General features: G+C 39.7%; 1 protein-coding gene across 2 annotated transcripts in view; it reads left to right on the top strand.

The window, feature by feature from the left end:
• Positions 1-2,885, top strand: part of LOC308689635 (uncharacterized protein) — a 43,360-nt gene extending 40,475 nt beyond the window's left edge. The window contains exons 2-3 of one of the 2 annotated variants that reach the window (XR_014030026.1): positions 2,250-2,406; positions 2,488-2,885. Coding sequence is in view for 1 of the 2 variants with exons in the window: in XM_081363459.1 (XP_081219585.1) it covers positions 2,250-2,347; positions 2,488-2,610 (221 nt within the window). In the remaining variant the exon portion in view is untranslated. The remainder of the gene's footprint in view (positions 1-2,249; positions 2,407-2,487) is intronic. The other variant, XM_081363459.1, reaches the window with a different exon arrangement.
• Positions 2,886-15,622: the final 12,737 nt, after the last annotated feature.

The raw sequence follows: 15,622 nt of genomic DNA, 5'->3' as shown, positions 1-15,622 counted from the left end.
GACACCATAGGCACTTCGTGGACAAAGGGATGAAGAATAGGCAGTTAGTGGTGTAGCAAATTAGCCCTATGAAATATTAATAATCAATAATAACTGATTATAATTGATAATGAATATTTGGATCAGTTAATATAATTAACTTAATGTCGTAAATTAATGTCCCATGAACATCTCAGGATTAATTGTTTATTAACTCTAAGAAATGTACATTTCCGGGGCATGGGAAACTCATATTAATTAGACTGGTAGTTTTTGTTGTAGTATCAAAATTGGATTAAATAATTGATATTTCACTGGTTTTGACAAACATTTGAACCGCTGACCCGATCCTCAGCACTAAGCCCTGCTGAAGCAGCTCTAAATATGTGCTATGGCTATTAAATGAAAGATAATATATGATAGAGCAACAGAATGAACAGTGACAGTAACAGAAGCTCATACAATGCATTTTAGCAGGCTTAATTAAGCATGAAATAACTGAAAGAAATATATATTTGATGAACAAATTAAGCCAACTAATATGATTTATATTCTTTTGGTTTATCTACTAATACATTTAAAAATTACAAATGCAGTGAAAATTCAGGGATCGGTTACAGTATCGGCGAGTACCAAAAATAAAAGTATCGGTTTCGGACTCATTCTGCAAAAAGTGGTATCGGTGCATCCCTAACCAAAATTAATGTCGGTAACTGCAGTTTGACTTAAAGTAATGACTAAAAGTTGACAAACTAAACTTTTCTTCAACTAAAACTAGTTAAAAAATGAAAAAAAAAAAAAAAAAACTAAAATTTGACTAAGATCTTTAAACATTTTCGTCTGAAGATGAAGACAATCAAAAATGGCAGCCAAAATTAACCCTGCTTCAAGGATATGGTCTAGTAGCATTAAAGGGGTGTTATAATGCCCCTTTTCACAAGATGTAAAACAAGTTTCTGATGTCCCCAGAGTGTGTATGTAAAATTGTAGCTCAAAAAACCCCATAGAGTATTTTTTACAGCGTGTTAAAATTGTCCCTTTTTGAGGGTGAGCAAAAACATGTTGTTTTGTGTGTGTCCCTTTAAATGCAAATGAGCTGCTGCTCCCAGCACAGAGGGTGGAGCTTCAAGAGCTTGTGTGTGTTTGTGTTAGCAGCTCCGATTACCTCACGCAGACAAGCACTAAAATGTCAGAAACTGTCGGAAAATGATAGAGACTCTAAAATTAGCGACAACATGTAGAATGCAACAGGACGTTTCTGACTGGTTAGTTGATGAATTTATGTAGCTGATGTGGATATAACTATCTTCAAGTCTTTGATTAACATATTCTGTCATGATAATCTATAAATCGCTTGTGTGAGAACTGTTGTAAGATGCCTACAGAGTTACATGCTATTGCATTTGTTACATACTATATAGCAATAAATGTGAAGACAAATGCGGAATGAAAATACCTTGATTATAATCCCTCATTACATATACATTGAAGTAGCAGTGGATTCCAAAATCCATCCCCTTCACCGGCAAGTGTTATCAGTTACATCCAGCCGCAGCCAAAGTCAAACACACCTATAATTTCTTGCCAAATAAATTGATTCAATTGACTGAGTTTCCAAAAGCTCTTTTTCTCCTTCACTACTTGCCAGTGGCTGAATTCTTGTTTATGATGAACTGATTCACAATATAGAGAGCGGAATGAGAAGCAACTTTAATGTTGCTCATGTGTTTTCATTTGCTTCTTGTCATACTAATGTTTTTATTTATTTTTTTTGAGCATCTTAGAGCAGCTCTGGCATGATCTGTTTGATCCCTCTGTGTTTTTTCTTTTTTTTCTTTTCCTGAACACAAAATGTGATTCTGGTCAGATTTGTTCTGATGGTTTTATACAATATCAGTCAATGGACTTTCAGAAGCTTCAAAAGCATCATCAAATAATGCCAGAAAGATTCTGAAAATAGGGCTCCATTGACTAATAATATATGAAACCAGCAGGACAAACTTGACAAAAATCACCTTTTGTGATTAATAAAACACACATACACAGAGGGATCTAACAACATGAAAGCTAGTAAATAATGGCTAAGTTTATATGTTTAGGTGAAGTAATCCTTTAACCCACCAAATATAATTGTAGTAAATGTATGTAAATCTCAGCTTTGAGCGTTTTGTGCTCGAGGCGATAAAAAAAAAATCTTTACAAAAATCAATTACATTTATGCATTTGGCAGATGCTTTTATCCAAAGTGATTAACAGTGCATTTATTACAGGGACAATGACCCTGGAGCAACCTGGAGTAAAGAGCCTTGGTCAAGGACACACTGGTGGTGATGGCTGCGGAGATCGACCAGCAACCTTCTGCGTGCCAGTTCAGTGGTTTAGTCCACTACACCAAGAAAGAAATACAGCTATAACAAAAATTAGCACGTAATTGTAAACATTTGACTAGAGATGGATTGCTGACAACATGAATTGTTAAACAGTTTAATATTTTTAAATGTTTTATAGATAATCGTGCTCATGGAGAGCAGGCACACGGATGATCAGAGCAGACACCGCAGCAGCCAGATTGTCCCGCACATCTTCTCCAATTTGTGGGGTTCAGGGGGGCCGTCATCATGGTGTTCCTAATCTTCAATCTTCTCGACTGACGTGGGACAGGGTGGACTCGTAAATTGTATTTGACCACATTAGACAGGGTATCAGCCTGAAATGGAAGCACCACAACTTCAATTTGCCTGGAAGGGCCGTGTTGTTGATCTGTTTGAGACTGATTGTGACCTGCCTAAGTTGTTCCACCTGTTCGGCGTCATTGACAGAACATTGGTGCCACATAGACCTATTGGTTTTTAGGAGATGATTAACGATATTCACTTCACCTATGCACGACATAACCATAACATAAATAAAATGCATGTATAATATATGAGTATAATATTCAATAAAATGTCAAAATACCAACCTGCTACATTGAATGGATCCATAACCCAGGCATACTGAGCACTGTCATTCGGGAAGTATTTTTGAAACAATTCTTTGAGGGAAGAGATGTGCTGCTTAATACATGGGATAACCGGTGGCTCCAGAATCAGTGTTTTCAGCAACTTCACTCAGGTTCTCAAAGACATCTATGTTTTGCTGATTGAGGCGCCTGCCCCATACCTCAAGCTTTCGGCTGAATGCATTGATCTTGTCTGCCAGGTGAGGTAGGTGCTTGTCTTTGCCTTGAAGCTGAAGATTTAATTCATTCAGCTTGCCAAACATATCGCTGAGGTAGGCCAGTTTAAACAGAAATTGTTCATCACTGAACTTGCTTGCAGCCTCATACATGCGCTCCTCCTCCAAGAACATCCGAATCTCTGCGCGCGACAGCACTTTGCCGCGGGAGAGCCACCTTGCTTCACTGTGAAACAGCACAGATGTGTGATCAGCTCCCATTTCCTCACAAAGTGCGGAGAAAAGTCGCGCTTTCAGCGGTCGGGTTTTGATCAAATTTACCACGCTCACTTCTTCTGTCAAAACCTTATTTAATTCAGGGCTGAGCTTCCTTGACGCGAGCGCTTCCCTGTGAATGACATAGTGCGTCCAGTGCACATCTGGCGCAACCCTCTTTATTAGTGCCTGCAGCCCATTTCTTCAGGGGAATAGCTTTTAATTTTGCTGCGCTTGTCTCGTCAAGCATAATTGACACCATGTCTAGCGCAGCGGGGAGAATGAGCTGCTCTGCGATTGTGTGTGGCTTTTTGGATTGTGCAATTCTGTATGCCACTCTATATGACGCCATCTGTGCTTTACTGTTTACTGATGCAGCTTTTACCATGCGAGTCTCCTGTTGACGGTATTCTGCAAGTTTTCTTTGAAAGAAATCAAGTGGCTTATTGACGTGACTGGGGTGTGTGGTCTCTAGGTGTCGTCTTAATTTGTTGGGTCTCATACTATCCGCTGCTAGCGGTTTAAGACACAGAACACACATCGGTCTCTCCTCTGCCCCCACCACCGCTGCCGTGAATCCAAGAGCAAGATACCCATCCTCATATTTTCTTTTCGGTTGGCTTTCTGGTTGATTAGGTCCGTCTGTCTTGTGTCTCTCTGCTGGCGCTGGCTCGACAACTTTTGAGGTCCGTGTCACAAATTTATCCATGTTTTGTTATTGTTTTTTTCAAGGCGATTGTTATTTTAGAACATTCCCCCTTGATGTTTCCATGGCGACGCATCATATTTGTCACGTGACACACCGCAGCTACAATAACACTGTATGACAGATCGCCTTAATTTCCTTTTTCCTTTTTTATTTCAAAATATTCACAAACTTGCTTACCATGTCATCAACTATCTGATATTCCGATTCACAAAAATGTGTAAGTGAGTGTGTTTGGTCATTTAAAAACCTTTATAAATAATCTTGATCTATAACGTGAGATGGGCGCCACCATGTTTCTTTGCGACGCAGTTCAGAGAGTCCTGTCTGTCATCAGTTTCTCCCGAAATACATGCAAGAAATTGGCCGGTGAACTCCGAGAAGAATAGAGTAAACTTTAGTTATTTCCACTATGTTTGTCTGATGTGAATAACACAAGTCGTCAAATTATATTTGAATAGATTTTTATTGCTGCTTCCACAGACATCAGTGTGTATTTTACAAACTTCAAATGTATTGTTTTACTAGTGCTTATGTGTATTTAAATGGCTGAAACCTAAAATAAACATTATTAGGTTGAAAATACTGCATAGTTGTGATATATGACAGCGCTGAGCTCGTCCGTCTCTGGCGCCAACCAACAAGCGAAAGCACAATTTGAATCTGGCAGTTATTTCACGTCACTGAACATTCTAAATCCCATATCTGGGACCGTACTATGGAAGTTTTTTCCTAAAATAATTCAAATTCAAATTCAAATGGTTAAAAAGATCAAATAATAAATCAAAGTATCAAAACAACTGATCAAATGATAAATCAAATGGTCAAATTATTAAATAATAAATCAAAATCTAAAAATGGCTGCACAAATGATAAATCAAATGCTCAAACCATATTTCATTTCCTCATTCGGATTTGATTTTTAATTTTCATCATCAACCCAGTATAAACCTGTCATAATTAAATATAAAAGTCAATGCTCAAATCATGAATCAGATGCTCAAATTATAAATCAAATGTTCAAACCAACATCACAAATGGTGAATCAAATGTTCAAACGGACATCGAAAATGGCAAATCAAATGCTCAAACCTACATCGCAAATGGCAAATCAAAGGATGAATGTCAATCAAGTAGCGTGGGCGGAGCTTTGAGACGGAAGAGATCAAGATCGGACTGTGGAAATGGTTTTTCAAGCTATAATTTTACATTTGTGTGCGCTCTCTGAAGATGTATCATTGGGAAGTTATGATGAAAATGTTGTCGAGTCAACGGTGGAATATCTTCTGGAGAGAATGGAAACACCCATAGATAGACAGACAGATATAGATGTCAGACAGAGGGACAGACAGAAAGACTGGCATTGTATGAACTCAGAGCTAAGATAAAACGTTCTGCAGAAAAATGGTAAATATACAATGAGAACAATTTTGCCCAATTGCATTTGAAGACATATGATGAAAAGGCCCATTTAGAATATTGCAGAATGTGCAGACCTTCTACTTCAGAAAGAATCTCAGATCCACCGGTCTCTTGATGCTCCTGCTCTCTGCCAGAAAAAATGCGCCCTGCTCTGCTGCTTTCGGGAATGGAAGAGCTTTTGCTGGTCCCTGCTCTGCTGCTGTTGCTTTCTGGAATGGAAAAGCTGTTGCTGGTCCCTGCTCTGCTGCTTCTTTCGGGAATGGAAAAGCTGTTGCTGGTCCCTGCTCTGCTGCTTCTTTCGGGAATGGAAAAGCTGTTGCAGCTCTGAAGAATGGGAAATCTGTTTGCTGCTACCTACTCTGCTCTCATAATGTAGGGTGTTGGGACTACTTCGGTTTGCATGTAGGGACCCTCATTATGCTACCGTGTTAGTGTGGGGCTATGTTGAGCCTTGTTAGTGGTTGTTTAGAGCCTTGTTATTAACCAGCGATTTCTTTTTACTTCGATGCCCCATATACTAGCATTATAAGCCAATCAGTTTGAGATAACTATTTACATTCGATTAGCATGAAAACATCCCAGAGAACAATCGACTCGGCACCTACGTGTGCTGTGATTTTGGCTATACTTGCATGCAACATAATACCTGTGTTTAACTGAATTAAAGCGCTGCTCCTGTCACGTGAGATGCCAAGAGAAAGAGAAAGGTGCGTGCGCGTGCTGGGAGAACAGTACCGGCGATTCACAGAAAATAAATAAGGTTTGGGCTAGTGTTGTCACTAAACACTTGATTGTTCATGTTTGTAAACTTCATTCATTGTGCATTAAATAATGTTAACGGATTAAACTTTTGATTTAAAAAATTTAGAATTTTTTTTTATTTACCCCAAGGAGAATAATTGCTACAGTAGGCTATATAACTATTGCAGTGGTGGACAGTAACGAAGTAAATGTAATTCGTTACTGTACTTAAGTAGTTTTTTTGCGTATCTGTACTTTACTTGAGTATTTAAATTTTGGAAGACTTTTACTTTAACTCCACTACATTTCAAAGTCAAATATCTTACTTTTTACTCTACTACATTTTCAAAATCAGTCGTTCCTTTTTATTTATGAGTGGATAAAAACTTAACTGGTCAAACGAGCCACCAATCACTAGCCTACAACGTGCGTGCTTTGTTTTGAACTTGCCTTGGCGCTATCTGCGTGAACCAGAGCTGTTAAATATGAGAGTTGCGACCATAGACAGTATAAGGTTGCGACACACTAGGCTTGTTCGACTTGAACCGGAGCTGCACAGACCGATCAGTTTATGACATCGCGAGAGTGATTGAAAAGCATACAGAGCCGTCTACTACACTAGTACACTCTAATCGATCTCGCAGTATTTTAATATCATTCGAATGGTCTGTGCAGTGTGCAGCCGCTGTGATCTCGCCGCCGCGCGGTCACGTGATTCGTGTAGCTCTCAATAGTTCCAAACAAATCGCGTTGCCAATGATTTTAAGCGGGGCAGAGCAATTATTTTAATTATTTTATTATAATTACTATTATTGCAGCAATTATCGGTAAATATTCACGCATAATGAGCATTGCTTATTACGTTGACACTAAAATTACTTGCATATAATAGCATTTTTTTTTTCTGGGGAGTAGCAGAAACACTGCATTAATACGTTTTGGTGTTTAATTTTGGAAGGAAATAGGCTGCTCCCATAACGTAGAAAAAAATAAAATAAAATAAATAAATAAATGATATATATATATATATATATATATGTATGTATATATGTATGTATAAATGTGTGTGTGTGTGTGTGTGTGTGTGTGTGTGTGTGTGTGTGTGTGTGTGTGTGTGTGTGTGTTTAATGGCATTGTGCAGGTTTATGTGAATGTATCATAACATTAGGATGTTTATAATAGGCCTATTATAACCATAGATGCTCGTGAAAAATATATACAGTAAATACTGTAAATGTATTATACCTTATGGGAACAGTCCCCTTCCGTCCAAAATTAAACACACAAAAAAATGTATTCAATTCAAAAATATATATAATATAAATATATATAGAGACTAATTAATGTAATTTTATTAATAGATTGATGTGCCAAGAGTGACATTGGAGTCTTCACGTAGACTGAGTTAAGCAAGAGTCTTGTGACAAAAATTATAATAGGACATTATAGCCATAAAAAAATCATAGTACTTGGATACTTAAGTACATTTGAAGGCAAATACTTTTGTACTTTTACTCAAGTGAATGTTTAAAGGCAGCACTTCTACTTTTACTTGAGTAATATTTTACCTTGAGTATCTTTACTTTTACTCAAGTACATGGTATGTGTACTTCGTCCACCACTGAACTATTGTTTATTGTTATTTTAATATATCTAATGTTATCTAACAAATGGAATCTTATTGTAAAGTGTTTTTACTACAGTTTCCATCTAACCATGATATATTCTTTGTGTATACTAGATTAAAAAGTTAGTCGAGACAAACTTTAAGTTGGCTTGAGAAAGCCGGACCCGAAAGTTTGAAGAAGTTTGAAGTTTAAAGTAGTTTGAAGTTTAAAGTAGTTTAAAGTTTGAAGTAGTTTAAAGTTAAAAAGCTGCTAGGGTGTTTTTAGTGGGTTGCTAATGTGTCCTGGGTGGTTGCTAGGGTGTTCTGGGTGGTTGCTAGGCAGTTGCTAAGGTAATTTTGGTGGTTGCTAGTAGGGCTGGGTAAAAAATATCGATTTCTCGATTTTAATCGATTCTCATTTTTACGAAAAACAATATCGTTTCTTAAATCCCAAGAATCGATTAGTCATCCTGTTTTCAGTTGATGAATGAATGGATCATTGTTGCGCGCATCCCATCCAATAAATCACAATAATCTTTGTGCTTTGTTATTATTGATATAAAACAAAGTATCACATTTCAAATTACGTCCATTTTCTTACGAAATTCAAAAACATAAAGCGTTTTGGCGCTGTTGCGTGAGATCGCTCCGGCGCAGCTCAGCTCAAGAAAAGCAACGGAAACAACTCTTCCGCCTTAATAATACCAGTTACAGCGCACATGGGGGGGAGTTGATCATTCAGACCAGCTCATTCAGTATTACTCTGCACAACACAAAACAATGAGCTGGTACAGACACCTGTTTTACCATTTTCTGGACATTGCCACCACCAACAGCTACATCCTCCACAAGGAACTCTGTCTGGCCCAGCAAACAACACCTATGACACACAGTGGTAAGCCTCTCCACAATGCTCCGGTCCCGGTACCTGCAGGTCATATTCCTGTGCCAATTGCCGTTCATGCAGCAGATTCATCCACAAAAGCCACTACAGGTCGCAGCAGGTGTAAGCATTGCCAAAGCCAAGGCTAGAGAAAGGACACACCTCGGAAATGCAGGGAGTGTGATGTTGCGCTTTGCATACAGCTGGACAGAAACTGTTTTGCAGCATGGCATGACAGCTGAAAAACTGAAACATGAAAACATGCACATTGTGTAAATATTGTAAATAGTGGTGGGTTTCTGTGTTATTTCAAATATATAGTTCATCTTTGGTTTGAAAAAAAAAATGTTGAAAAGCAGGGGTGATTCTAGGATTTTCATTTTAGGGGGGCTCAGCCCCCAATGAGGGTATGATTTTAAAAAGTTAGTTTATGGTCTAATGCTCATTATTAACTACTTTAATTCATTCATCCAGTAACATGCATATGGCAGAGTTATATAATCACTGAGGTCCCGAATGTGAGTTATTTAGGGGGGTTCGGGGGCATGCTCCCTAGCAGCATCCAGCCTAAAGTCCTTCAGACACTGGTGTTTCTGACCAAGAGCTGCTGCATCACGCCGGTGGAGGAGCCATGCGTTATTGACAGCAATGTCAACTATCTGCCAAAATATGCCCATGTACCACCGATGGGACTTTGCTGGAGTGCGATACAGGGCAATCATCATATCTGCCAAATCCACTCCTCCCATATGAGTATTGTATTCAGACACAATCTTGGGGCATGGCACACTTATCTTTTTCTTCTCCTCTTTAGAGTAGCGTCTCACTTGGCCAACAGGGTTGACAGACGCACAGGAGCTCACCAAAGTGACTGTTTTGTTGTCGGCCCATTTGACCACAGCCAGCTTTGCATCGTTGTCAACACGAAAGTCGAAGCTGCCTCTTCCTCTTCGTAGGAGGTCTCGATCTTCTTCTACGCTGCAACCCATCAAGCGGTTCCTTCGAATAGTGCCCAAACTTCTGAGGCCCATAGAATCGTTTAGATGTGTTACCAATCTCAACAATGTGAAAAAATTGTCGAAGTAGACAACGCAGTCGGAGGGGTTTCTGATGGTTTTGCACAACTGCAGGACAACATTTGCACCTAACCCAAACTCTTTGCCTTGAGTTTGAGTAGAACCATCAAATGTAGACTTCCCTGTATAGACCATGAAGTCATACACAAATCCAGACACACCAGCACGGACAAAGATCTTGAAACCCCATTTTTTGGGTTTACTGGGTAGATACTGCCGCAGACTTCCAGCTTTTTTTCCTTTGTAAGGAACCATCATTTCATCAATTGAGAACTGGTTCTCACTCTCCATTTCCATGCACTTGCTCCTCATGTGGTCCAGTACAGGCCTTATTTTCACAAGGTGATCTTCACTGGACTCAGAGCTCATGTTGTCTTGAAAGTGGAGCATCCTGGACAAACATTTGTACCTCTTGAGTGGCATGACATCTGCTACTTTATTATATCTTGTATCTGTTGCCCAGTAGTTTTCCATTGCAGGCATTTTCACTATACCCATGATCAGCTTCATTCCAATGAAAGCCTTGATTTCAGACACATTAGTGTTGATGCTGCATCCAATGAGCTGACAGGAATACAAGTTTGTCTGCTGAGCAATGACTTCAAAGATGTCCTTGTCGAAGAATTTGGAGAAGTACATTAGTGGACTGGAGAGCTCGTCTGGTGCAGTGAAGCAGCTTTGTGTAGCAGCGGACTGGTGCTCAAACTCAGTTTTTCTCCAACTATTGAAAAGGAAAAATTATATCAATATTTCCCCAATCTTCAACATAAACCACCTAAGTATATGCAATTTTACACAAACTCCTGTGTGTTGTTGTGTGTGTGTGTGTGTGTGTGTGTGTGCGTGTGTGCGTGCGCGCGTGTGTGTGTGTGTATGTGTGTGTATGCGTGTGTGTGTATGTGTGTGTGTGTGTGTGTGTGTGCGTGTGTGTGTGTGTGTGTGTGTGTGTGTGTGTGTGTGAAATAAAGTATTGGGAAGGTGGGTTCCTTTCCTCTTCCCTCCACTCATTTACTAACATATCACCATAACACACATCATGTGGACACACATACATTATGTACAGCAAAACCACTAGATCTTTCACATAACAATTTGAAATCTTCCTCTAAACATCTAAACATTAATTACCTAATTATCTAATTACCTAAACATCTTCCTTCGTTTATTTTGGTTTGCTTGTTTATTCTGCAATGCTCCTTCCTCGGCCTCATCACTAGAGCTGCCATTCAAATTGTCACTGCTCCTGTCATCCTCACACTGTCCCTCTGTAGGCCTATACAGCTCATCTTCCTCGACTTCCTCACTGGATCCCTCCTCAGAATCTGATGAACCATCAGGTGGCAAAACTACAGAGTTCACCTCTCTCTTTCTTGTACTGTAGAAACTGCTGACAGAAATTCCCTGAAAACATGTTGAATTCATCAATAATACACATTTGAGAGTAAAATAAAAAAGTAATCATTTATCCTATTAAATATATGTAGAGAACAGGCCTCAGAACATAAGAATATCTGTGAGTGATCAGCCCTGTTAAATACCCTTATATGGGCAATGTATCCCCCAGGATACAGACATTCAATGGCTGATAATCAAAGTTGTGAGACGATTATTTTAAAAATATGCACAAGAACATGTAAAACTATCCTTAAAAAACTATTTTCTAAAACAAAATCACTCTAAAATATCATAATTGTGAAAATATAAAAACACTTACCTCATGGCCAGTGTCTTTGTCCACGTATGCTGCCATTTTGGATTTTGATACAAATGTTTGGAATGTTGGCATAAAGTCACATGACCTGATTACATGACCCATCACCCGATCAGTGTTTCTCATCAACTCAGCAACCACATAATGCCCATCCCCCCATGGCCCTTCCCCCTACAGCCTGATAAATGTCTGTATCCTCCAAGATACAGAAACCCTTTAAAGTCCCTGTAAAGTCAAAATTAAGTATGTGTTCTGAATTTGTCACACCACAGAAAAATGTGTTATTAGCCACCCAGCCAAATTTGAATGATAAAAAAAGCTGTCAAGTACATAAAATAAGCTATCAAAATATTGAAAAATTGAGCAGTAGTCTCTACTCTCAAACGCTGCGGGCGTGTCCGCTGGCTGCGCTGAAACCACGCCCACTCGCGGGAAAGCTGCCGTCGTCACACTCAACTGTCACCGCTACAGGATTATCAGTAAATCCCAGTTGTCTCCGACTAAAGTTAATAAAACTATCTCGTGTAAAATGATCACTACAGAGGCGGGTTTTGGTGGTGATCCTCAACTCTCCATCAAGTTGGCTCTTCACAAAATTAATCCACCTTTTCTTGATGTGATCGTTTTTCGGAAATTTAAACAAGAACACCGATCTGTTTTGAACGCGATCGCATCCAGGTAGTACGCATTTCCGTGACGAAGGCATAGCTAGTTAGCAAACTGTAGGCTGTAACAGAGAATGTAGAAAGCTGTAGTATATAATACTGACAGTAACTCGCGATTGAGCGGCAAACTGATGTGAATCTGCTCTATTTATATTGTTAGGGGAGGGGCCAGCGTCAGGGGCTCCAGTGCGTCATCAAGGGGCGTGTCCAGGAGCTCAGGGGGCCTCAGTGCGTCATCGAGCCCCCGTTTTAGCCCCGCCCAGAAAATCCGTAACACAGCAATGGTGAAAAACTGTTTAACGGTCTAACTCCACAATTCAGCACTTCACAGTTCACAGTCTTTGTAATATGTTTTAGCAATACATTTCTAACATTTATAATGTGTTTAGATTTTTTTTTTAGAATTGCCTTTACAGGGTCTTTAAGGGTTAAAACCTGCTCTCTCCTCATCTCCATTACTCTGTCTTTTTCTCTCAGTCTCCTGATCTTGCCCTGTCTCTTCCCCTCCTAAAGCTGGACTTTTTTAATTTACTGAAGGCTACAAATTGTATTATATTAATTCTCAACATGTACACATGCATTATTAATCCTGTGCCTATGAAAACTGCTTTGTTAATGTTTCTTGTCCCCTCACAATGACATAATTACACGTTATTAGACAAAAGTTTATTAGTTTTCTAATTATTTTTGTCATTCGTTTAACATTTATGACCTAAAAAACTGTCAAATATAAAATGTTTAGTTTAGCTACTTATTCTTAACTCGCACTTGACCGTTTACTGAAGCGTCAGTCGTGCTGCTAAAATTCGCGCTCAGATGAGAAACCGAACCGTCATGTGTTGCTCCCAATGCTCTAGTAACATTACATTATGTAAACGGCAATGCATTTATGACAAAGAACTGCACCAATGCAGATTGTAATATCATAGCAATCTATCAATAAATGCACCTTGTACTCTCTGATGTTCGCTCGGCGCCCCTGCAGATTGAAAAATGCGCTAAATCCAAGCAGACTCAAGATAAGGGGAGGAGCCGAAACTTGACGCAGCTTTCCGCCGTTTCAAATGAGTTTTTTAAAAGGGGACTGAAGCGATCAAAAATGTATTAATCAAATATTTTTTAGGGGGGCTGGGCAGAAGCTGAAGCCCCCCTAAAAAGGGCCTAGTGACGCCCCTGTTGAAAAGTTGCCATGTAATGTAGACAAGAAAACATGAAAATGTGTACATTTTGTGATTATTGTTAGTAGTGAGTTTTTTTCACAAAGTAAATGTTTTGTTTGAATGAAAGACCTGTTGTAATGCTACTTTTTCATTTGCACACATCCCATAAAGCTTGATATGTAGTAGGAAGTTATTTTAGTCCTATTTTATCTCAGTCCCTCAAACATTTGGTGAAGGTAGAGTCACAGTCACACTTGTACTAAAAAACGATTTTTCAAAATGTCGTCGTGCTCGCCACATACCCCCATCGCCCCTCGCAGGCCGGGGTACACCCACGAGACTGCGCCTACTCCCCCTCCCCCCAATCACGGCGGCTGCGGTACCTGGGCTGGGGGTATGGATAGATGAGGTGAGGGAAAAGGAAACGGAAGCACGAGGAGCGACAGACGAGAGAGAAATTTTTTTTTAAAAAATCTTGATCCGGTTCCCGGACACACTGCAGCTTGGTCCTCAACCAGCTGAGAGTCACTCGCGGTGCCATGCGATGGCACTGAACATCCGTTGGGGGATGGCTCGACGCTCCTCCGCCTCCTGGCGGACGGCGATGGCTCCTCCGGTCGAGGGCAGACGGCAGCGAGTCTCCCGTTCCCTGCTCCGCCTCCATCATAGCCGATGGCAACAGGCTCCGGCCCATGGCGAACGGGAGCGACTCCTCCGCTCTCTCTCGGACGGCAGCCACCCCTCCTCGACCGAGGAGCACGGCAGGGAGCTCTCCGTCCCACCAGATCTTCCATCGCTCCAGCACCATCGCCTCGGGCAGCAATCGGCGGCCATCGCTCCCTCGTGCTGCCCGACCTCCTCAGCACCGCGATCCCCCTCAGCAGCGAGGGCTCTCCGACAGCGTGTCCCTCCTTCCTCCCGGGTTTCGGCACCAGTGTAATGGGTTTCAGATGTTATGGGAAGAAGGAGGCGGGAACCGGCGAACATTCAACATATTTTAATGATAAAAATAAACCAAATACAAAATGAAGGTAAAAGCCAGCAGCCCCTCACGGACGACTGCTGGCCACACAAAACAGAAACAACAGAAACAAAACACTAAAACACAGGCCTGTTCCTCTCTCGCTCTTCACTGTCGTCGCTCCTCCTTTAAACTTCCGCTCCTCCGTGAGAGATGCGAGACTGGTGCGTTGCACACATGTCGCTCATTATCAATCACGCCCCCGGCCTCGTGCCGTCCTCCCACGGCCCTCGACCTCGTCGTACTCGCCACAGGTATGTTTCCACAAGAGATTTGAAGAATTTAAAAAAAGTCAAATTAGAGCCAAATTATCTCTCTCTCTCTCTCTCTTTACACAATGCTCTATGACAAGTGCTGAGCTCATCAGTAAGAGAGCTGGGTTTTCTCTGCACATTTTGATATAAAACACATGGGATTATGTTATGTAATTGCCTTTAAAAGGTGAATTTAATAAGTTTAATATGTAAAATCAAAGAAAAAGTAAAAAAAAATGCCCTTAGACCTCAGAGGGTTAAGTAGCTTTTATAAACTTTTTTTTATAAAACGTGTTTTTGAAAGAAGACTTAACTTGTTTGATCAAAAATACAGTAAAAACAATAATATTGTGGAATGTTATTACTAATTAAAATAACTGTTTACTATTTTAATATATTTTAAAATGTAAAATAATAATCTGGAATGTATGGAGGTGTTTTTATCTGGACTTTTTGATGAACAGAAAGATTGAAATAGAAATATGAAATGAAAAATAGAAATGTGAGTTATTTTAAATGATTTAAAATATACATGTTTATTAACATTTTAAATGTCTTTACTGTCGTTTTACTGCACATTTACAAAGTGGGAAAAAGAGCACAACTATATCATACTTACTGACATCCAAAAAAGCAAGACTCGTGTCTTTAACAAAGATGTAAATCAGGACAGGCCTAAACTGGGGATTCAACCTATTCTTCAAAAACAGGATAACTAAAACTAAGGGATAAATATGGGTAACACTTTATTTTAAGGTGACGTGGTTACACGTTACTACATGTACTTACTATAGTAATAACAGTAAATTGTGCATAATTACAAGTAACTAACCATAAACCAAACATTAACTGTAACTCTATAGTAAGTACATGTAGTTAATTGATATTACTCAGTACTTACTAGAGTAAGTACAATGTCACCTTAAAAGAAAGTGTAATCTAAATATGATTATTTTTCACTGAAAG

This window comes from Scardinius erythrophthalmus, assembly GCF_964197995.2.
Source record: "Scardinius erythrophthalmus genome assembly, chromosome: 4".
NCBI lineage: Eukaryota > Metazoa > Chordata > Actinopteri > Cypriniformes > Leuciscidae > Scardinius > Scardinius erythrophthalmus.
The sequence above is the reverse complement of the archived record's forward strand: the minus strand, read 5'-3'. Positions and strand labels throughout refer to the sequence as shown.